Source organism: Hyla sarda, chromosome 1, assembly GCF_029499605.1.
Source record: "Hyla sarda isolate aHylSar1 chromosome 1, aHylSar1.hap1, whole genome shotgun sequence".
In the NCBI taxonomy this organism is placed as follows: domain Eukaryota; kingdom Metazoa; phylum Chordata; class Amphibia; order Anura; family Hylidae; genus Hyla; species Hyla sarda.
Genome location: NC_079189.1, coordinates 567,136,439 through 567,161,552, shown reverse-complemented (window position 1 = coordinate 567,161,552; position 25,114 = coordinate 567,136,439). Strand labels below are relative to the sequence as shown.

The 25,114-nt window shown below is 42.0% G+C and overlaps 1 protein-coding gene across 1 annotated transcript in view; it reads right to left on the bottom strand.

The window, feature by feature from the left end:
* The window catches only part of SETBP1 (SET binding protein 1), a 202,549-nt gene that overhangs the window by 158,822 nt on the left and 18,613 nt on the right, over window positions 1-25,114 (bottom strand). Inside the window, exon 2 of the mRNA XM_056543043.1 lies at window positions 16,188-16,810. Coding sequence (XP_056399018.1) covers window positions 16,188-16,673 — 486 coding nt within the window. The 5' untranslated portion in view covers window positions 16,674-16,810. The remainder of the gene's footprint in view (window positions 1-16,187; window positions 16,811-25,114) is intronic.

The window sequence follows — 25,114 nt, the reverse complement described above, 5'->3', positions numbered from 1 at the left end:
GCATGTGACTGAAACTGAGGGAATCCAACAGACTTAATATACAAAAAAAAAAACGCATAAGCTCAGAAGAAATTACTAATGCTACGATGGAAGGGGTCATCTATATATAAATACTCAGGCTGACAAGAGATGAAAGGGGAGTCAGTCACTAGAACCAGAATGAAACCCGCGCCAATGCCGGTTCATGTCCTCACTAAACTCCAGGATAGTTGGAACAGGATTCTACTTTATTCTATCTTTAGTGGTGTACCTACCGCTGGGACTTCCCATGATCTCTAGGACAAGGCCCTAGCTCTGTACTCTTGCATCTCCGGTGCTTTCATACAAACAAATAAAGTGCATGCCATCTACAGCAGGCATCTTGTTCTAGAGAGTTTAGTGGGGAATTCTTGTTATAGTCAAACATGCTCAACCTTGGGTTAAAATAAAAAAATATGCAAATCGCCTAACCTGATCCCACTCCCCAACCTTTCTGACTGTGCCTGGTGCCGCTGCACAGTACTTGCAGGTTTAGATTCAACACAAGGAAGTGTTCACACTGCCAATCAATGCCCACATTGGTGAACCCCTTGGCCAGTGTCAAGACCCTAATTCCTGCGACACATACAACTTTTTCTCATGCCCAGCTTGAGTGCATTTTACTGTAAAAAAATAATTCTCTGAACAACCCACAGTGACCACAAATAGTTGAGGCCAGCTTCTGTCTGTCTAACGACTTCAGCAACAATTTCATTAGTGTTCATTCCATTCCACTCACGGCCAAAAAGCCAAGCCAGTCAAAAACTGGCCAAACAGGTTGGTCTTCATACGGACCATAATCTGGATACTCACAAACATCTTTACAATGGAACGAGTTACAACTCAAGCTAACAAGTGTGCCATGCAATAATCTTATTCCCATTAGATACATATCTCTAAATTGGCACCTTTAAAGGAGAAAGGGCATTGTGGGACACCTGGCACCGCAACCACCAAATAGGTGGTGTCAAAATATTAGGCTCTTGTCCTGCCCTTGTTTTAAGATTTTCTTTTAATGACTTCCTTGTTATGCTAGTAGCTTCTTCACTAAGGATGGTTGTGCATACACATCATTAGGGAGGTGGAACACTTCTGTATTAACATGAGCGTGGGAAATAATATAGCATTCAACTGTTTACCAAATATTGTAAGGACTGCTATTAGCCCTGTGTCAGCAAGACAAGCAATGCAAGTCTATGGAGAAAGAAGGAGAAGGGAGCTCTGCCCTCCAGCTCTGTGAGAACTGTGAATGATAGATGAAGCCTACTGAGCAGACATCTGCTGAAAGATACCATATAAAGGTATATAATGGCCAGAAATAGTGCTGCTTCTCATGTTCACACACAGGGCATCCTATCCTCAAAAGTCCCCTGAAATAAAAGGCACACTTTAAAGGGGTACTCTGCCCCTAGACATCTTATCCCCTATCCAAAGGATAGGGGATAAGATGTTAGATTGCCGTGGTCCCGCTGCTGGGGACCCCGGGGATTGCTGCTGCAGCACCCCACTATCATTAATGCGCAGAGCGAGATTGCTCTGCACGTAATGACGGGCAATACAGGGGCCGGAGCATCGTAATGTCATGGCTCCGCCCCTCGTGACGTCACGGCCCGCCCCCGTCAATACAAGTCTATGGGAGGGGGGGCGTGGCGGTCGTCACGCCCCCTGTTATAGACTTGCATTAAGGGGACGGGCCGTGATGTCATGAGGGGAGGAGCCATGACGTCACGCTACTCCGGCACCTGTACTCGTGCAGTAATGATGGTGGGGTGCCGCAGCGGCGATCGCCGGGGTCCCCAGCAGCGGGACCGTGGCGATCTAACATCTTATCCCCTATCCTTTGGATAGGGGATAAGATGCCAGGGGCGGAGTACCCTTTTAAAGGGTAGAAGCCAGCCTATTAAAGTAGGGTATGCTCTTGATATAGATAAGGTAGCAGTCAGCAAAGAGGGCAAATAGTCTAGATTATCTACAACCAAAGTACAGTGATCCCTCAACTTACATTGGCCTTCACATACAATATCACATACAATGGTCTTTTCTGGATCATTGTAACTTGAAACCAGACTCAACATACAATGCTACAGACAGTCCAGAACTGCGAAACATGTCAATGGCTGGAAGAACTGACCAATCAGCATGGACATTCACTGGTAAAAGCCCTATATTACTGAAGTGTATGCACTGACTGTCTGTCTGGTAGCGACCCCTACAGTACAGGAAGGTATTACATGTTCTGTACTACTCTATACCTGTACCAGGGTTAGCTGCTCCTTTGGACACCAAGTAAGCGCTGCTCCATTTTACTTTTTTAGGACATTGTGTACTGTACAGGACCCTTAAGAAGCTCCTGTCCTCTACATAGAAAGTGATTATAGCTCCCAGCAGATCTTTCTTCCCTTTATATGTAAGGACTTGCTTCATCTGTATTAGTTATCTATTTATTTTTGTTTAATCCTCACTTTTTCTTATTTTTGGATGACATTTCAGTGGCTTCAGAACCAATTACCAGGTTTCCATAGAGTTCTGGTTTCAACATATAATGGCCGTCCTGGAACCAATCAATATTGTAACTTGAGGGACCACTGTGCATCTGTATTATGTAAGGATAACAAAGAAAAAAGAGCAAATGGAGGGGATCATCTACTGATCCCCTCCGGATTAACTGAATGGGGTGGGGAAAAATGAATGGGGCTGGACGTAACCTCTATCTTATCTGGTCAATGAAGAAAAGAAAAACATATACATTCTGACCCATGTATCAATGGCTTGGCTTTTCACCTTTTCAACTGCAATATTGGAAGATTTTTGGAAGAGTTTTGGGTCAGGTAGGAAGCTTAGCTATTTATACCTGAAGGCTCTTCTACACCACGTGCAGATCTCCTGCCCCTTGTTTCTATTCTGAATATAAGAAATAGCCAAGTAATAAACACGGCAGAACCCGATGTTACACCAGCCCGGGAACAATGAGTCACTGACTGACTTGTTTGATATCACGTGTTCTTAGCTCAGGGAGATCAGCTCTGTTGTTACATCAGGTTCTTAAGAGAGTTTACTGCACTCTCACAGACCGCCTTCCATGAACTCAAGTTTTCACACCATTCCCCCACCTAAGATGATCACAAATGGAACCTAAAATTCTTTAAAAATTTCCATCCACACTGGTCCAGGTTTATTAAGACAAAGGTTTCATATAGAAGGGTCTATTTATGTCAATCCCTGCAGTCTCTGCTCCCCCACCTTGTCACATCGCCCCCATTGTATGCCCACACCCCGATGCCCCCCCCCCCTATGTCACATCTTCCCCATTAATGTGGTGCTAGGGCACAAGGGAAAAATTTTAAAATTTGATGCTTACCTAGCCCTGGTCCCCTATAGGTCTGCCACAGCTTCTGTTCTCCTCTATGCAGTCCGATGTCTTATGGGACTTACAGGACCTTCCTGCTCAGCTAATCACTGGCTTGACACATGACGCCGCTGCGGCAACTGATTGGTCCTGGAACCAGCTGCTTGTCGGGAGCACAGAGAAGATACCGGAACCGCACGGAGGAGAATGGGATATGCGACAGCCCTAAATGGACTCGGGCTAGGTGAGCATCAGTTTTTTTTTTTTTTTATGTTACCCAGCACCCCTATTATTACTTAGGACAGTGTTTCCCAACCAGGGTGCCTTTAGCATGCTACAAGTTGTGGTTTTGTAACAGCTGGAGGCACCCTGGTTGGGAAACACTGTCTTGGCATTTGAATTTCAGCAAATAAGTGCAAATTTTCCCGATTGGCCACATGGACATATATCCCAAATGGTAAAAATCCCAATACTTTATACATAGTACAGCCCTAGAACCTACGCACAATTTTTTTGGTCTTTCAATGGTATCAAACCTGGAGGGCATGCCACGCCACAGTAACCCTGTCTACTTTCCAGAGCCATTTTGGTGACATCTTTGCATGTGCAAGTGCTTTATCACTTTTTTAGATTTACATTAAAACAGAAACAAATATAATAATAAATATGGCACCCTATCAATGACCATTCATGCCAATATTTCCATCCTGACCAGCTTTAATAATTATCCAGATATACTGGTTAGGTATGAAGATTAATTTTGTAAGTTGAAGTTTTATTGCTTGGGGAACCACGGAGAAGAAACTGTTTCTACAACAAATGGAAAATTATAGGTTTCCATTGAAACCAATACAACTGTGTCCTCTAGGGTTAGAGCTACTCTGGGTGGGTGGCTATCCAGTCTGACAGACAGAGGTGGCCCTGATCCACCCCAATCTCCCACCTGCTCTAACAAGGCATATATACAAAATTGAAAACAGAATAACCAAAAAAATTTTCCCTATAAATTAATCTTCAACATGCAAAACTAAACTCACTGTATCGCAGAATTAAAAGATGTAATCTTCATCTTCAGTGCACAGGACAAACAAAGCAGTGAGCAACTACAGAAAGCGGGGCCCCGCTTTCTGTAGTTGCATCCTGCTTTGTTTGTCCTGTAGTTGATCACTGCTTTGTTTGTCCCTGGCATTTAATTCTACCATATGGTGAGTGCCATCTTTACTCTTCTATACATCATTCTGTTGTGTATAGGTACTAAGGCTGAGCAGACTATAGGTGCAGATTGAGAGCTGTTTCGAGCCACCTAATCTGGTGTGTTTTGGTACCTATGCAGTGCCGGATTCGTTGTTTCTCTCTTATAACTTGAGAATAAGACACACACACACACAGCCAGGCACTTATTTTCCCAAAACAAAGCCAAAAATAAAAATTAAAAAAGACCTCGTAATGTTTGGCCAAACTGTAAACGTGTTACTTTGTCAAGTAGAAAACCTCACGTTAGAGATCTACTCGCTACTACTTGTCACCAACTTTTTCCCAGCATCCCGGAATCCTTTTCAACACCCCTGCCCAAAACTGTGAGATCTAACGTGACCAGATGTGGCGTCCCGTCACACATGCACATGTCACCAGGGACCAATAACACTTTCCCACGCTGGCCAGGAAACAGATTAACTACTAAAACTACATGAAGGACAGAATGTTTACAGCAGAACTTTCAGATGTAAAAAAGTTGCATGAACACTGCACATCTCCTGGGCCCATGGTGTATCAGCCATAGCTTGGTTAGAACCAAGGGCTACTTTCTGTACAACGTTAGGTGATCATTACACATTGGCATGATAGATGGTAATCAAAGCTTCTCTGAAGATAAGTTAAGAGGAAGTGAGTCGACCACAATGTACTTTAGAGTTTTTGTTGGATTTCCAATAAGCTTTTGCAAAGAAAACCACAAAGCTCTCTAAAAACAACAAGCAACACTGACATACTGTACACAGTCCCCAAGGTATTCCAAATCATCATGACCTTATTGGAATAGTGGTCTGCAACCTGTTGGGGGACTACAATCCAGTCATGCTGGGGAAGTTGATTTAAAACTGTTGAAAATCCAATCTCTGAAGAGGATAATCCATCTCTGATGAAGGAAAGCATTACTTTTCGAAACGCGTTCAATGCTTTTTGGCTTTGCGCTCTCTCTGTAGTAGTGACGTCACTCGCAGCGCTAGGTCACAGCACTCCGTAATCCACTAACAGTACAGCAAGCTGGTGAAACACCACAGGCTAGGGCAGATCTCCCGGCTAATAGGCTGACTGGAACCACAGACTTCTGTAAACTACTCCAAACACAAAAAGCAAGTACAACGGGACAAGCTCCATACTATCAAGGACGCGGACTTACAGCTTTGCAGGATTTTTAAGTGGAAACAAGAACTTCCCTCTGGGCAGAGATTCTGAGTACACTCCCCATCAGGGTTTTAGTAAGTGAGCCTCTATTACTATTTATAGTTTTTATTATTAGAGCACCAATACACATTTATATATATAGAAAATCCCATATGTTATAGACCACTGGTTTTGTCCATTAGGAATTTACACGGTACACCCCAACATTAAAAAAATAAAATTGATGTGGGGGCACATATCAAGCACGCTACTTCAACATCAATGTAAGGAGGGGTGGTATGCATAAATGCCCTTTGTTCTCATGCCTAAGGCTGCGTTCACCATCTAGACCCATCCCATTCTTCTCCCGTCAAAAAAACAAACAAAAAAAAAAGATAAAATAAAACGGACAATAGCGGATGAAAACAGATGTTTTCCGTTTGTATCAGTTATTGTTCAGTTAAACAAAAAAAATATTTTTTTGTTCTGAGCATGCATGTATCTGTTTTTTTTTCTGTTTATTTTATCTTTTTTCATGACATGCACCATATTTTTCCCAGTAAAAAAATGGAAATGAGCGCAGACGGGTGCAAACGGATGTGAAAGGATTGCAAAAAAAATCCCATTGACATTAATGGGATTATTTTACAACCATTTTTAATCCGTTTACAAGCAGCAACAACAGAACCTAAACAGGGGGGGGGGGGAACACACGGCCGTGTGAATGCACCCCAACTGGGAAATCCATATATGCTGACTCATGCCACCAAAATATATTTAATTCTTGTTGGCCACAGGGGCAGAAAAACCTCAGCCTTGGTCCCTGGGGGTTAGGGCTAGTCCAAATTCATTCAATAACCTGAAATATGCTATGGAATTTGTATGTTCCCTCTATGTTTAGGTGGGTTTCCAGGTGGGTTTCTTACCACAATTAACATCGCACACCCAAGTTGCGGTTGCACCAAGACCATAGAATTCGAGAAACCCTAAAAGTATCTCGGTCCATACAAGAAAAGCAGCAATATAAAAAAAATTGTTCTAGTTGGGGGGACCTGCTGCAGATTCTGTGGTGGGAGGCGAGGAGCTTGACCTCTGGAATAAGGTCCATGTTTTTGTTCCAGTTACCTTTCATAAAACAGAGGGAGGCAACCCATAGAGCTCTAGCTATTGTCAAAGTACGAATCCCAACACGTCCCGGCAGGCGATGGCTGGTCAGACGTGATTATACTGCAGTTTCTTATCAGCTCTGAGAGTCGCATGATGCTTTAGCCTGCAGCACAAGTTCTAACACATTCAGCTAATCTTTAATTCATAGTTTAAAATGTCACAGTAACAATTCATCAGGTGAACCCCATGTCAAAGGCTTTGTGTAAGTTCGAAGCCGAGAACTCCAAGGTTTCAAAAACAAAAAGTCTTTAGGCTACTATGAGGAAGCATGCTATGGTTCAATGGGAGGTTTGATCAGAGAGATCAATTACCACCATGAAATGATCCAAATCAAGACTTTATATAAATATTCAGAGTAATAGGGGTAAGGATGTGCTACAAAACCCTAATCTGGATCATCATTAAGGAGCATATACAAATGAGCAAAGCAACAGGTGAACTATGCTGGCCCACACACGTACATATACTTGGCCGAATTTTCATATGTTGTGAGTAGGTAAGTGGCTACCAGTTACTCTGGCACCAGCTTATCTCGCAAAAAATGGTCACAAAGTTGTAAATCAACATATCTGACCCTTCTATCCTCTTGCATAATCTATCTGGGGGGACAGTTAGGAGACAGTGGGCCAGTCTTGCTGAAATTGGTCAGTGTCAGCCAAATTTTCACTGAGGTGTGCTGTTGGGGGATGGACATATATATTCAATTAAAGTTGTCTACACCTGTCAATTTCGATGAAATCAAATGACCATGCAACCAGTTGTTGCGGGAGAGAATGGTCAGGAATGTTGGATTTCAACATTCCTAATCCTTTTGTTCTCTGTCTGATGAGGACAGATGAGTCTGGCAGCAGCTTTCCACCCTTTACCATTGAAAAAACATGCATGCCCAGCTGCATGTGTGTATAGGTAGGGGAGCTGATTTGTTCTGTAATCTAAAACGCAAGGCCAGCTATTCTCTTAGGCCTTTACCTCTGCTACAAGACGCAAGTAAGTAGACATTGAAGCAACTACTATACACAAAACTCTTCTTTGGGAGTTTGTCTTAGCTTGTCTTTCTGTCCTCCTACACTAAGGCTGATGAACATGGATTATAGATCAAATATCTCAAAGTATCAGATGAATATACAATTTTGCTGCTTCCTCCTTATAGACTGTGCTCTTAATAAAGCGCTCAGCTAATATTTTAACAAAACTGTCAAAGCAAGTCAAAACATCTCTTGATGTTCTTGGGCGTCAACGCGTTTGCCAGGAGTAGCAAGGATTCCTACAACCAATTATTATCTAAGCCTGTTAAAATTAACACCACCTTCACCTCCTGTGAAAAGAAAAAATGGATTACGATGCACCTTCTCTACTCCCTGTCCTATGAAGACATTTCGCTCAAGCAAATCCAGAAGACTTTACCACTGCCAAGGTCACGTTGACCTTGAATCCTCCAGCAGTTGGCATCTGAAGTTGAGGCCCGTCAGTAGCTTGTTACACAGACACAAATGTGATCAGTCACAGTTGGAAAGCCATGTGCTTGTAGGGGATAAAATTTCGAGCCTCGTCGTATACGGTTACAAAAGCCCTATTGAGTGTAGTTTTCATTGACTAATTTTTTATGCAATGACAGTTAATTCAATATCCACCATTGTACATCCCCCAGATCAGCTGCCCAGATAAAATGCAACCGAGCAGATGCCTCAAATGTAAATACACTAATCTCAACGCGAGCCTGGCTTTTAGAGAAGGATATCTAGTCAAACTGAAAGGCTGGGAAAAAAAATCTGATTTAAAGGGTCTTTCAAAGATCGTTCTTTGCTGAAAGCAACAAATGGTCCTGGACTGAGCAGTTGTATGCTAATTCACAAGCTTGTGTGATGTAGCATTCAACAGAACTTCATCTACATGACACTTGTTCTGAAGCGTGACAAAAATTTTAAGAAATTTTTATATATATATATATATATATATATATATATATATATGCATTCAAAGTTGGAAACTGCCTAAAAGGCACAAAGTCAAGAAGGGTAAACCAGCAAATAAATAGTAATTGTTCAACCGTATTTGCATGCACAAATTTGCACAGCAGAGGACAAAGTAATAATCACAAGAAGCAGGCAATAATAGTGGAGAGTATAGAAGGTGGGTACAAATCATAAATACAAACGGGGGAGGGGGAGGATCACAAGCCCTTCGCTCTGCTTTATACTGATAAACAGCCAGAACTCTAGAACTTTTGTCTACAGATGGTGGCTTCTTCCTCTTGAAGGAGACTCTGGAAGGACTGATAAACGCTTTATGTTTCAAGGCTTCTTTAGATGGCAGACATTGACCTTTAAGGGGTAACTACCTCCAATAGGTGGCACAAAAGAGGCAGCCTTCTTCATTCTGGAAGACACATCATTTGTGTCCAACCACATGGACCAATCATGGAGTCCAGACTTAGCACTAATGCATTCAAGGTTATTTATTATTAATGGTTAAAGGGTTATCTAGCCTTTAAAAACTTATAAGAGTCTCATACCGAGAGGTCCCACTGCTGGGAGTTCCCTCAATCTTTAGAATGGTGCCTATGGCGGCAAACTAGTCTCTGCAGTGATGGCCTATTCAGCCAATCACCGACTGAGGCTTTACACCTCTAAGTATGTCACACAGGGTGGAGACTGAGTAAAAACCGGCAAGAATTAAGTACCGTTCAGGAATTTAGCAAGGGCTCCCAGAATAAGCCCCAAAAAGAAATGACTACAACAACAGAAGTAGTACACAGAGAATCAGTCTTTATTCTAATTAAAAAGGCATACTAAAATGAACATAAAAATGCAAAAGAACAAAGGCACCATGATACATTCACAGAAGAAAGGCAGTAAGATGGACATATATATTATAGTAGTTGAGAGGGAAAACAGAATTCCAAAAAAGTGTGGTCAAAAATCTAAATGGTAAAGTATATAATACTAAAAAAAAAAAAAAAAGCTCATAGGATGACCACATATCAAAACCCCAAACAAACGTGTGGGGGACATTACCTGCCTAACACAAGGCCCAAACAGCACCACATAGATACCCCAACGCATGTTTCGTTCTCTTTGCTTCGTAGGGGGTCCCAGCAGTTAGACACTAACCCCCCTGACACTCCCTTCCCAACAGACTATTATCTCCGATGCTGTGGATAGGAGATATGTTTTTAAAAGCTGGGTAACCCTTTCTATAGAGTCTCAAAAGGTAGGTTTACTAGGTTGCTCTACTGTTCCTTCATTTTAAAAGATCCTTGACTATGGTTTCTATTTTACTAGTTCCTGAATTTTTACTCACTCTACATTGAATGCAAATCCATGCAAAGCCTGTGGTCTGTGCTGGTGCTTTGGAAAAATAACCCTAAAGGACAGTTCTTTTTATAACAGACACATGGGAAAGCGGTCAGGATCCCCCGCATTCCCTACATTAACACATGTGTCTCACAAACTATGGGACTCCCCATGTATAGCCGACACTGGCAGCTGCAACCTCTGACTTGTTCTCAGAATGGCAGGGAATTGAATCAAAAGCTACAGAAGAAAGAAAGAAACAACCTCCCCTCGGGGGGAGACGGGAAACACAATACCAGACACTCTCACACTTTACAAATAAAACCAGGCCTTATTTTATTTCCTGTCCTCAACAAAGAGCTATTGGTATTTTTCTCCTGATTCTTTGCAGCATCCAGTAGAGCAGATGGTGTCCTGCGCTCTCCAAGTGCCGCTCGGCGCACACAAGGGAAGGAAGATACAAACCAGCAGGGTGGATCCAACATCATATTATCTTGTCTGTGTGCATGGAATGTGCTCAGGTTATGAATCATGCATGGAAAAACGTGTTGAAACCTTCGTAGGGCGCTATTATTAGAATGGACGTCATCGATGTACTGGAAATAACTGGGCTCCTAATAAAGTAAATGTCAGAACATTTGAAGGAAAAACAGGTTCAAATTCAGACCAAGCAGATGAAAGCAGTGGGCACCAAACTGTGCATCCTTCAGCTGTTGCAAAACTACAACTCCCAGCATGCTGGGAGTTGTAGTTTTGCAACAGCTGGAGGATGCACAGTTTAGAGATCTAGGTCATTAAGGGTAAAGAACATTTCCCTTAAGTCAAGAAGACTTGAATCGAAGTTCATGGGTTGACCCGAGATAGGACTGACACTATAGAGGTTGAAGCTCATGTTTTTCCAAGCCTTTACTATCTACAAGGTCTGCATTAAAGGCTCTAAACTACTGTGTGAGAAGCCTGTATGACTTAAAAAGTGCTAAAAGAACTGGGCAGAAGGTGTGAACTCAACATCTTACAACGCTTATCACCAAATAGGGGTCACAACAGTTAGTGGTAGCATGTCTTTGAGAAGACCATTCACACTTGTGGTCTTCTTAAAGAAAATGGCTACTATGCATTATGTATGGTGGACTGAAAGAGGTTTTCTTTTGTAGATGTTTCAGTGTGGCTGATGTATAGTTTAGCCATGGCCAAGCTTTCGTAACCCATTTATTTAGGTTTCAACATTAAAAGGCCCATTCTCTATGCAATAGGTCCAGAGATGTAATACTCCACCTCACTGATGTAACCTATAAACAGGTAACATCGTTCAGGGTCAGGAACGCCATAGCCGGCAGACAGAAAACAAACATGCAAGAAGGTTTCAGTTTCACAACATTGCAACATTCAAAGACTGGGTCAAACTCTGACATGGAGAAGAGCCATATGGCAAGATTCAGAAAATCAGGGGCCCTGAAAAAGATGGGAAGAACAGTAGACAGGTGGATATCTGGAAACCTTTGACCTAACATTCAAAACTAAAAGTTCATCTAAACCAATTGCGTGTTTCTACCGTTATGTCACTTGATTAAAAAATCTGCATAGTAGTGCTGAAGAGTGGACAACCCTTCAAAAAAATAAATAAAATTGTAGTTGGGACCTCCCCAACCTTAACAACCGGACAACTTAACAGCTATTTTTTTACCATTTCCATTCTGCCAAAAAAGAACAAACCATATGGGTGGTCTTCAGTGGATTCCCCTTCCCTAGCAGCCTAAATTCACATATTTCTCCCTGTTTGGATATAGAAAGAGATCAATCAAGGCTGGCGGGGCAGGCAGAAGGCAAAAGAAAATTGATGAAAAACTTCCTTTAAATAGAAAACAAGACAAAATATGATGCAAAAGCAATGAACTTCTCTTCTTTCAAAAACATCTTCTGAACCCAGTGATCTCCAAACTCAAAAGGTCTGATCGGTCATGCTGGGGTTTATGGCCATACAACAGATGGCAGTTCACATGCTACCTTCTTCTAGGGAAAGGGATATTGATGAGAAATGAGATGGGAAACCTAAAGTTCTTTTGGACCCATCATGCAATGTTTGGAATATCTACTTATTTCTCGGCTTGCCAAGAGTAGAGCAAGAATAATGATGAAAACATCTTTGAGAGTGGCAGGATGGGATACAAGACAGGATTCACTTATTGTCTCAGAACACATGGGAACTGGCAGATAAAGTTCAGGAAATCCATTGAGGTTTAGATATTAATCAACTGCACTAACATGCGAATCTCATTATCCTGCATGGTACATGGAAAAAACTGAATGGGAGACAGAGAATAAGCAGTGTTCAGGATCAAAAGTTCTTAAGGGGTTGTAGAAGATTACATTTACTTGAATGCACTTTACTTGCAATACCATACACAGCCAAGAGTGGCGCTGTCTGGAGAAAAAAAAAAAGAGACAGAGATTATATTTGCTGCCTGCCATGAATATAGTGTAGCTTGTGAACATAAATTTAGGTTCCAATCCTTATATACTGTATTTTGAAATCACTATTAATAAGAGATTATCTGAATTTAATCTGAAGTCCTTCTATTGTAAACATAGTTGAAAAGCTAAAGGGAGAGATGACCATAAAAGCCTATGAAAAGTGTTAGTGCAGGACCAGATGAGTAGGGATGTCCTGATATGGATAACAGTATCGGTGCAGATACCGGACATTTGTAATTGACGTTATTTCATCCCCTGCAGGTCCTGCACCACTCCAGCTAGCAGGAACAGGTCCAGCACCACTAAACAGAGGGGAGGATGCAGGGCCTCAGCTCGGGAGGGCTTGGAAGAGGAGACTTATTGAGGGCACTTATGGGGGGGGGGGGAGATCTCCCTAATAAGTGGTTCCTTACCTACCTAAAAACTGGCGCTTATACCTAAAAGAGAAGGGATTCCTACCTCCCACGGGCTTCTACTTATTAGGAATATTTTCTACCTACACATCTTCTGGGGGCTTCTACCTGATATGGAGATTCCATACCTTTATATTTTCTGGGGGCTACTAACTAACAGAGATTTCCTAACTTTCTTCTGGGGGCATCCCTACCTACTAGTGGCTTCTACCTAATTTGGGGGCATATGTTAATTATGAGTGAGTGTTATGAGATAAGACTATACTTTCGCCTAAGGCTTCATAAAGACTAGAGTGATCTCTGCTGTTACCAAGTATCAGTATTGGTATTGGCGAGTATTGAGATAAGAAAAGAAAAAAAAAAAAAAGGAAAATGGTATCGAGACATCCCTACAGATCAATACGGTTTCTCCTTGTGGAGACAAGGAGAAATTCCAGACATCAAAAGATCTCTCTGTAGGTTCTAGATCAAGATTTTTTAAATTTCCACAAGGAATGGTGGCCGGAAAAAAGAAGACCATAAACACATCTTCTGCCTTCCATTCCAAGTACCAGTAGGGGTCGAGAACGTCCCATCGTACAGAGCGGCGGGTGCTGCCGGGCTCTGTCCACCGCCATGCTGTTAATTAAATGACTTTCAAACTTTCTGTGGTTTACCACCTGGCGTTATTTGCATCGATACAGCACAATTCATGCCACTGAGCCATATGTAAACATTAGCCGAGAAATGTGCTTTAAAATACCAGCAGGGAGCAAAATCCATTTCTGTAGTTTGCAAACCAATTGTTACAACTTCAGCGTGAGCCCTGAGGACTTAGCAGATCCCTGCACGGGAGGCAACACATGCAAAGAACCACCAACACGAACCCTGCGTTCACTCCACAAAACACACGCTGTTCCGTTTTTATCATTCATTGTTTTAGTAACAGCAGAAGTAGTTGTTTGATAATCCTATTAATACATACATGTAGCAAAATAACCTCATCTACTGCAGTACTTAGACTTCTCAAGGCTTCCGAGCTCATTACTTTCAGTACTCCTACTTTTTCAATGGCTTCTGAATTATATTATATTATACATTATCACTGTTTGACTAAGAGTAATGGAGTTACCAAGCAAAAGAAAAACAGAGCTAATTTCTTCCAAAAACAGCACCACAACTGTCTGCAGGTTGTTTGTGGTATTACAACTTGGCTCCATTCCACCACACCCAACCTGTAGGGAGTTTTTTTTTTTTTAGTCCTCCTAATGCTGTGTGTGAACAAACTATTTAACGCACAACCTGTAGACTGGTATTTTGCTACATTAGGTCTATATAGTAACTGTGAAATGATAGTTTAAAGGGGTACTCCGGTGCTTAGACATCTTATCCCCTATCCAAAGTATAGGGGATAAGATGCCTGATCGCAGGAGTCCCGCCGCTTGGGACCCCCATGATCTTGCACGCGGCACCCCGTTAGTAATCAGTCCCCAGAGCGTGTGCCCGCACAGCGTTCGGAACTAAATGTTCCAAACGCTGGCCAGTGAAGTACCCTCTTTAAGACCCAATTAGCATTACAGACTCTCAAAACTTCCACTGAATATCTGTAGTGTGAACGGGTTCCTAACACTTGCCTTGGAGGGCTAGACAAAATTGCAGGAGCCCAGGCCACTAGAAATTTGCTTCTTGTGGCCAATGTTTGGGGTATTTTCTGTTAAAGGACAGTTGTAGTACTACACATTTATATATTCCCGTCCCCGGGCCTCAAAAATAAACAAAATAAACTCATACATACCTTCCTACGAGCCCCCATTTGTCCGGCACAGGCCTCACGGTCCGGCAGTGCTGACGTCATTCCACTTCCTGGGGACGCCGCAGAGCCATCGGCGTATCATCGGCCGTAGCGATATCCCGCCCCGGTCGGTGATAGGCTGAGCCCACTGTCATGTAAGGAGCTCTGGCCGGCTTCTTACATGACCGTGAGCTCAGCCTATCACAGGCCGGGGCGGGACATCGTTGCGGCCGGTGATACGCTGACAGCTCTGCGGCGTCCCCGTCCCCAGGAAGTGGAATGATGCCAGCACTGCCGGACTGTGAGGCCTGTGCCGGACCAACGGGGGCTCATAGGAAGGTATGTATGAGTTTATTTTGTTTAATTTTGAGGCCCGGGCATATATAAATGTCTACCACTACAGTTGTCCTTTAATGTCTATTTAACTACTAGTTGGTCAGACACAAAAAAGGCATTTTGGCTTCTGGATTTGCCAAACTGGCTTCTAAAGGCTTCCAACTCTAACGCTTACATAGCTGAAAAAAGGCTGCAAGACCAAGACCTTATCATTCTACTGAACCAAACTTAGACCACTCTAGTGCACAACAGCCTTCTTAGGGTTCTTGGCAAGAAGTAGCCAAATGAACACATGCTGTTACAGATAGGTCAGTCTTCCTTCTGGAGAGCTGGTTTGACCAATATGAGACTGTTGTCTGCCTTCTGGAGAGCTGATTTGCTCCTATAGAGTAAGAAGAATGTGATGTAACTCATAGCAATCCCATGTCTAATGTCATTGGTTGAGAGGACTAGGGAAACCGGTTATTATGATAACATATAAGAGTAATACTATGCTACACTAACAAAACAATGGTAATGTCAAACCTCCTCCCAACATAAAATCTGGGTTACACTGATTGTTTGAGTATAATAAAATTCCTCGTGTCTCAATCAAGGTCTATTTAAACTGGTATATGCTACCTGTCTTTGATAACATATGATGGGCCACATAGCAAAAAGGCCTCTATGCAACAGTGGAAATGAGAACACGTCTGAGCTAAGTAAACAGGCTTCCACTGAAATGCTCCATTATTGCTTGGCTTCTTTTCAACTCTCTGTAGGAATAAATGAGCACAGAAAGTTGAATTGACTGGTGGAAAGAAGACCCCTGCCACATTTCAGATCAACCTTGAGACAAGAAATGGAGCCAATATAATTTGGGACCTCCCTCTCTGATAAATACCTATGATATGTACCTAATAAGAACGTAAGGCCCAGTAATATGTAGAGTGTAATGCAAACAAACAAAACATCTTTGTCTCTTTTATACAACTGAACAGTTTTCTTACCTTCTTTTTCACGTGAGCTCTTTCGTCTTCTTTTGCAGGTTTACTATTTTTCCCAGACCTGGAGAGTTTCTGCTCCCCAGATTGCTTTATAGTAATTTTAATCTCTGGAGGGCAGATATAGTTCTCCAGGTTCTTCGGAGGTTTCTTTGCCCTCTTGGTGGTCTGAATTTTAAGTTTTAGACTTCCCTCGGTAAAATTGGCCTCCTTGATGGAAAACTCTTGTTCTTCCATTCCATCTCCTGTCACCCATTTTTCGCTGTCTGCGTTGGAGTTTGAATCCACATCTCTGCCGGCTCCTAGTTCATCCTCTTCTTCCGGTTCCATCGACTCTCCATTTCCAGGTCCAGTCTTAGTGGCCCCGGTTGCTGGCTTCAAGGTTTTGTCTCCAGCACCAGATGTCGATGTCTTCGCAGAAGAAGCAGATGGCAAGAAGTCTGTCTCACAACACCGTTGTCGGCTGCTGTTTATGTTTTCACGTTGCTCCATGGCAAATCCAACAATCCACTAACTTTTGACCAAAGTATGTTGGAGTTGGACTGGCAAAACAGTCTATGGAAGTAACAGTGTTTAAAGGATCACCTTATACAATCCAAAATCAGCAATGCAGAGGGAGAACCGTAAACCTGAAAAGAAAAAATGAAGGAGGAAAAATCAATTCAACAAATAGAAACCTAATTTTAATTTGTTAATGTCTAAAGAAAAATTTAACCAGCAGCGTTCTCACTCAACCCAAATTTTACACCTTAAAATCCATCCATACACATTCAATTACTTTCATTGACCTCGGATACAAGCTAATATGCATAGATCTCTTGTCAAGCACCCTCTTTTAAAACTCAAGGATCAGTCATGGCAGAGCTTTTTCCTACAGGTTTCTATACCAACCCATTTCTAGGAGCAACAGTGGCATTAGATCCCAAGTTCCACTGAAATTAGTATACAAGTTTGGAACACAAAATGGGATTTTCACACCAAAAACAACCTCTATGAAAAAATAAATAAAAGTGGCACACAGGTGGCCACCTGATCATCCTATGTTCTGCCCCTGACACCCCCACCCCAAACAGCTGATTTCACAGCCAGGCATTGCAAGATGCTGCAGGGGACATGGTATTATGTTTAACAACAAAAAAAACAGTAATTGCTTGCATAATATTGCTCTCCATTTTGGTTTACTGAAGGGGTACCCAAGTGAGGGACCATCCTCTGATCTCTATATGTCCTAGTCTTCATGAGACAACACCTTTACATATCATGGTCAGTTGGGAAAGTCAATTGCCCAAGCACTCATTTTGGAAAAAGGCTGTAAAGACGAGTGGGTAGGAAGGAGGAAGAAAAACAAAGCTGCAACAAGACCAGTGGGAGACCGGGGAAGGCAAGCATAGTAGTTTTTGCATTATAATCATTACTTTTATGGTATGTTCATATGTCAGAAAATCTCCATATGGACATTCTGCAGACTGCGGTCGCCGGCATGACAGCAATGCATTCTGTGCGAAGTCTGCAGAAAGCATAGACATGTCCATTCTTTCTGCGGACATTGGAATTAAAATTTGCGTGCCACATCTGGTGCAGAAATTATGCCGTGCACACAGCGTAGAAGAATCCCCTTGAATTCAATAGGACTGCAGAATCTGTGTGCAGAATTCCACACAGAAATTCTGGCGTGTGAACATAGCCTTAATCCTCTCCAAAACTACACGCCCAGTTCTAAAAGTTTTTAGGAAAACCTATTCAACTCTACTACCTTTTTTGTACATTGGCCTCCTCTTTGAGAGGACCAGCCCTTCGTATTCTACTTTCCACATTAATTTAATATATATATATATATATATATATACACACATACATACACACACATTATATATATATATATATATATATATATATATATATATATTATATATACCTATATATACGCATCAGTAAGATTTAACTAAAATCGAAAACTCAAATGAAATGGCAAGAAAAATGAAAGATCCACTTTATTTGAGAAAAGTCAATAAGTAATACGCTGAGCCAAACAATGGAAAACTTTGCGAAAGGAATCTTGACCTGACCAGATTGAAAACCACATTCCAAGGAGAAAATGGCTGAACCCTTTCCTCCTTCCCTTCAATGTCACATACACTTCAAACAAGATCAGAGCTCAAATTTACTTTCCAGTAGGAGTTTATAAAAGGGGTCGTATAAGATTATAAAACATGGTCCTTTTCTAAGTACCATGGTGGGTATTGCAGACCAGTTTCAACAAAGTAACTGGGACTGAGCCGTCATATCCCATACAACCTGTAGACATGTGTGGCACTGCTTCTGGAAGAAAGCGGCCAAATTCAGACTTATGCAAACAATCTCTCCCTCGCCTTGCTTCTATGTAGTATAAGAGATAGTCTTTGGAGTGTATACAAGTTATAAGCACCGTGGTCTGACTCTGCCAAGTACGCAGATGTGAGGAAGTTGGAGGGTGTGCCGTCGAGCCAACTTCTTTACATTGTATCAAGTTTCTGAACAGACAAACATTTCCTCGAAATTCGTTTTCTATGGTTTCTCTGATCTGTAGCTTTATAGGTGGGAACCTGCGATAAGATCTTATCACTGCATAAAAAATAAGTGACACTCAATAAGAAACAGACAGTGAGAGAAAAAGACTGTACTGAAGTAAACTGAAAAGGGATCATTAATAAAATGTAGACAATAAAATTACTGTTGACTAAAGGCTTGTTTGGCTGACAGAATGTACTCTCATCCTCCCCATACAGATGTATATTCGGTGGTCTTATTGGGAAAGGCAAATAAGCTGCTGTCAGATAACCTGGGTGGTGACTCCGTTGAGAAAAGAAGGACCAGACATTGAACATCCAAAAACCCCATCCAACCTTTACGAGAGGAGTATTCTCCACATCCACTGAATTTGGCAGGTCCAGCTATCTTTTCTCTAATGTTTAGGGGCACCTTCTAATTTTGATGCAAACTGTATACTCTTATCTACATTAGCCAAACTAACAAACTTCCTGTTCCTGCGTACACTCTATCCAGGAATTCAGCCAACTCTGTCTCCCTCTCACTACAGCTTCTTGACTGGAACCCCTTCCAAAAAGTTAGAAGGAATTAAGGTAAGGCTGGGTTCACACGTTTGAAGTGTATAGGTGCCAAATTCGGTTGGAAGGAGCGAAAACCGTCCGCTCCCATATTCCAGCCAGATAAAGGCAGAACCCCATTCATTTTAATGAGCTGACCGGAGCTAAACGCTGACTCCGGTAGGCTCATTTTTGCCCCGTGTACGGTCCTCTAACGAGACCTCAAACCGTGGTATACCACGTTTTTAGGTCCGGTGGGAAACTCGCATACGGGGCAAAAATGAGCCGACTGGAGTCAGCATTTGACTCCGGTCTCCTCACTGAAATGAATGGGGTTGCGGCCGGATCCGGCTGGAATACGGGGGCAAACGGATTTTGCTCCTTCCAACTGGATCCGGCACCCGTACACTACAACCGTAGTGTGAACTGTCCCTTAGCTGAATTCCCAACTTGAGTGTACACGGAATGCAAAGAAAATTTGTTACAGTATGTACACCAGACAGGAAGTTGGGCTTAAAAAGCCTACCTAGTGCACAGTTTGCAGAAAGAAGGCATAAAAGACCACAAAAATATCAATAAAATAACATATGTATGTAAATCCAGATAATTTTTCTGACAGATAAAAATAGGTTTCATCATGAGGCAACTTCTTTAGCATTCTAGGAATTGATTGTAGCCCTAACCCCCAACACATTGGGCCAACTTTACACGGATTAGAAAACCAAGGCTATTTTCTACCAGAAATGACACCACACCTGTTCATAGGTTGGTTCAATCTGGTGTTGTATAATATAAGCTCTAAAATTAATAGGACTGAGCTGCAGTACCACTCATAACCTGCAGCTAGAAGTGGCACTGTCCCTGAAAGATGACAGCCAGGTCTTTCTTCTAATATACAACCCTTTTAGTCACCAACTACTAAAAATTTACCCATGTACCCATTTTATTCCTTAAGAGCTGCATTGGAAAAGTTCTATACTTGTTCAAAGGGAGAATATTATTATGGTTATTTTCCTGGCCAAAGAGGCAGTAGATCGATTCTCTCTCTATAGGTGGCAGTATTTTAGTCAATGGAGTATAGCCAGATAGCTTTCTCAATATATCACCCACCAGGTGGCACATATTTATTTAGCAATCAGCAAGTGAGATCTATACTTCTCTTTTTACTGGCCCATTTTTACAACACTTTAGATGAGAAATTGAAAACTAAATTCTGCCTTTTCATAAAAGGATTGAGTATGGTTCACTAGCAGAGAAATAGCCTAAAGTCACCTCTTTTTAAGTCACCTCTTTTTGAAACAGGCGATACATAAATAATTTTCCCCTTACAGGGCAGGCAAGAGCAGACGCAATTACTGAGATACTCACTGTAGGCCGAGAGATGTACAATAAAGCCAAGAACAGGGTCCTTCACAAGATGTTAGACTCCAGTCTACAATTAATTGGATCTCAAATGTTAAAGGGGTACTCAAGTTTTGTTGTTTATTTTTTAAATAATATGCTGCTGGGGTGGGGGTGAACTAGAAAAAAAAAAAAAAAAGCGCACATACTTCCCTTGCCCAGGTCCCCCACAGCTTCTCTCGCCTCCATCTGATACATCTTCTTCTTATGGGTGCTCAGAGCAGTACCTCCTTGCTCAGTCAATTACTGGCTGAATAAAATTCCTATCTAGGCCAATGATTGGGGTCCTGCTCAAAGCGCTCCTATGCGAAGGAAAGAGAAGATTGGGTGGGACCAGAGAGAGGTGAGCAGGAGCTTGCAGGGGACCTGGATTTTTATTTTTTTTATTGATAGCATAGTAATTAACTATACAGACTTCTACATAATGTAATAGTCATCATGGTCATAATGGGACAGAATAACAGGAACCTGCAATAGCAGGGTTCGTGGGTTTCTGTAGAAGGCCACCACTAGTACAGACAATCTTGGAGAAGGTCATCTGTTACAAAAGGTTTACGTTTAGGTTGATTCTTGAACAGCCCATTAGTCTTACTACAATGGTTTGAATGGGACCTCAAAAGAGCCTTAAAGGGGTTATCCACCATAAGGTGGCAGACAATAATGGACATGCTTAGGAAGATCTGCACTTGTCTTGGGGCTAAATGGCTATGTTGTGAGATTACAATAACACTGTGGCTAGCTTTTTGTGAACTGCTATTTCCTGTTAGAGCTTTTTTTTGCCTACAAATCCCATAATTCCATTTTCCTCCCTCCTACACATCAGCCACCTCACCCATTGAAACATAAATGAGCTTCATCCATTCAAAAGAACTGTGGTTTTCAATCAAGGTGCCTACAGCTGTTGCATTAGGTGCAGATTGATCCCTCTCCCACTAAGTGATTGCTCCACCCATTGAAGCAGACAGGCTCCATGTCATCAGCTGACTAGCAAATCAGGTCTCGGCCGCATTGCAACCTGGGAAAAATCTGAGACAAGTCATTTTGTATGCTGTTAAAAATAAATATTGGGGTGAAAATCACATAAGAATTGTGAGAAAACCGTCACACACTATACAGACACTATATTATGAATTACACTAACTTTACAGCCCCTGTAGCATAGTCAAATAAAAAAATCCTGGAATACCCCTTTAACCCCTTAAGGACTCAGCCCATTTTGGCCTTAAGGACTCAGACAATTAAATTTTTACGTTTTCATTTTTTCCTCCTCGCCTTCTAAAAATCATAACTCTTTTATATTTTCATCAACAGACTAGTATGAGGGCTTGTTTTTTGCGCGACCAGTTGTCCTTTGTAATGACATCACTCATTATATCATAAAATGTATGGCGCAACCAAAAAACACTATTTTTGTGGGGAAATTAAAACGAAAAACGCAATTTTGCTAATTTTGGAAGGTTTTGTTTTCACGCCGTACAATTTATGGTAAAAATGACGTGTGTTCTTTATTCTGAGGGTCAATACGATTAAAATGATACCCATTATTATATACTTTTATATTATTGTTGCGCTTAAAAAAAATCACAAACTTTTTAACCAAATTAGTACGTTTATAATCCCTTTATTTTGATGACCTCTAACTTTTTTATTTTTCCGTATAAGTGGCGGTATGGGGGCTCATTTTTTGCGCCATGATCTGTACTTTTTTTTGATACCACATTTGCATATAAAAAAACTTTTAATACATTTTTTATAAATTTTTTTTAATAAAATGTATTAAAAAAGTTGGAATTTTGGACTTTTTTTAATTTTTTTTCGTTCACGCCGTTCACCGTACGGGATCATTAACATTTTATTTTAATAGTTCGGACATTTACGCACGTGGCGATACCAAATATGTCTATAAAAAATGTTTTTTACGCTTTTTGGGGGTAAAATAGGAAAAAACGGACGTTTTACTTTTTTATTGGGGGAGGGGATTTTTCACTTTTTTTTTACTTTTACTTTTTTTACATTTTTTTTTACACTTGAATAGTCCCCATAGGGGACTATTCATAGCAATACCATGATTGCTAATACTGATCTGTTCTATGTATTGGACATAGAACAGATCAGTATTATCGGTCATCTCCTGCTCTGGTCTGCTCGATCACAGACCAGAGCAGGAGACGCCGGGAGCCGGACGGAGGAAGGAGAGGGGACCTCCGTCCGGCGTTCTGAATGATCGGATCCCCGCAGTAGCGCTGCGGGCGATCCGATCGTTCATTTAAATCGCGAACTCCCGCAGATGCCGGGATCTGTATTGATCCCGGCACCTGAGGGGTTAATGGCGGACGCCCGCGAGATCGCGGGCGTCAGCCATTGACGGCGGGTCCCGTCAATGGCTGCCGGGATCAGCCGCGCATGACACGGGCATCGCTCCGATGGCCGCGGTTATGCTTAGGACGTAAATGTACGTCCTGGTGCGTTAAGTACCACCTCACCAGGACGTACATTTACGTCCTGCGTCCTTAAGGGGTTAAAAAGACCTCAAGAAGACCCAATGCAACACTGGGTAAGGAAGTGCGATGACACTAACTATAAATGTCAAACAAATATGTATAGGATTGTATCTTGGGGAAAGCTTCATTTCCACCCGATATCCAGAAGCTGACAAAAACCTTTACTGAAGTTTGCCTATAATCCAGTGTTTCTCAATTCCAGTCCTCAGGGCCCCCTAACAGGTCATGTTTTCAGGATTTCCTTAGTCTTTCACAGGTGACATAATTATAGTCAGTGAATCAGGCATCACCACAATTATATCACCTGTGAAAGACTAAGGAAATCCAGAAAACATGACCTGTTAGGGGGCCCTGAGGACTGGAATTGAGAAACACTGCTATAACCCTTGCGTCAATGGACTTCCTTCCATGGGTGACCATCAAGGATTGGCAAACCTGTCTTTTCTATAAGCCTTTACAGAACCTTCCTGGATGATTCCTTCATACGTACATATTGTGGTGAGGACTAATGTTTTTTCCATTTATAATTTGTCATCTATATTTATTACACTGGTCAGGAGTGGAGGCGAGGCGTTCCTCCAGAAACGCAAGGACAAACTGCTGCCAGGCTGGCGATATTACAGTAAAGGGTTTATTAATGCAGATAGATGTGCATATCTCCACATACATCACAGGATTTATAGTGAACGTGCTTAATAAGCTTCAGGGGGTAATAGAACAGCAGACGATAGATTTCCCTAGGCGCAGTATAAACGCTGTCATTTGGAATTACACCACCGACCGACACTCAATCTGACCGCAGCTCTGAGGGAAAGCATTCTGCACATAAGTGTAGCTTCACCAAGGAAACTCAAGCCCGAGGAGCTGCTGAAATAGACGGGTGCTGACAAGTCTCTCATTTCCAGTTTGTTACTAATGAACATATGAGACATTTATAAAAAAAAATTAAATAAAAAACTTCATGCCTATTCACGTTGTTTGATTCATGTTACCTTAGGGCCAGACATATTCAACATCATGTGACTACTGTTATAACAGACGGCATGCTAATATAATACAGGGCACAGCTATATTCATCAGGCTTGACCTGGGGTGTGGATGGGGTCTGTCCCAGTGGTTGCCCTCACAATGATCGAACAGTTATTAAGCAGATGAACAAACTTTCCAAAACTACATTTTGGGAGGATGAGCTGCAAATTGTCCATCAATGGCCTGGGTAAAGAATGTTTCACCTGATGCGGGCAGCTTGACAGCTTACCTCTGTGCCCCTGTACAGGAGAGGGGACTCCTGTCCTAGATAGGAGTCCCTGTTCCTGTAAGTAATGAGAAGAGAGGCCTGCATTTTATGCCTTGCTACTCAGTAAACATTCACTGGGCCAATCACCCCCGCTCTGCACAGGGAACATGTTGGGTTCCTTGGTGGTAAGCAACAATGCTATATTCCACTGTTTTACAAATAGTTATATGCATCAAAGTTCACCCACATTCCCTGTTCTGTTTTTCTATTTGTGAGTTATATTGATATTCTGTCCCCTCTTCTCCACCAATTCGGCCAAGGCATTTTTAAATCAGCAGACGACTGTGTATGGGTTTCCTCCTAGTATTCCCCCACTCCCCCAGGTAGGTGTTCACTCTGGTAAGGTGCTCTGTGGCAGCCATTGTTTCTGTGGTGCCTTGTCTGTATGGTCTTGTGTACCAGAGCTGGGCTTGGTCAGGCAGCAGTGGGGCTGTCTGGCCACTGGGTCATTCCCCCTGTGGGCTTGGCGTCACGGTGGCGTTGGTTGTCGTCTGGAGCTACTCCAGTGTTAGTGTATGTTAGTGTAGGGACCCACTCTTATCAGGTGGGTCTTGCTGTGGCAAGAGGGCATGTACATTTTGATTAAAATGTATACTAACAAAATGTTAGTTTTTGAAATTATGCCCAAAAGCAAGTAGATCATAGATTATA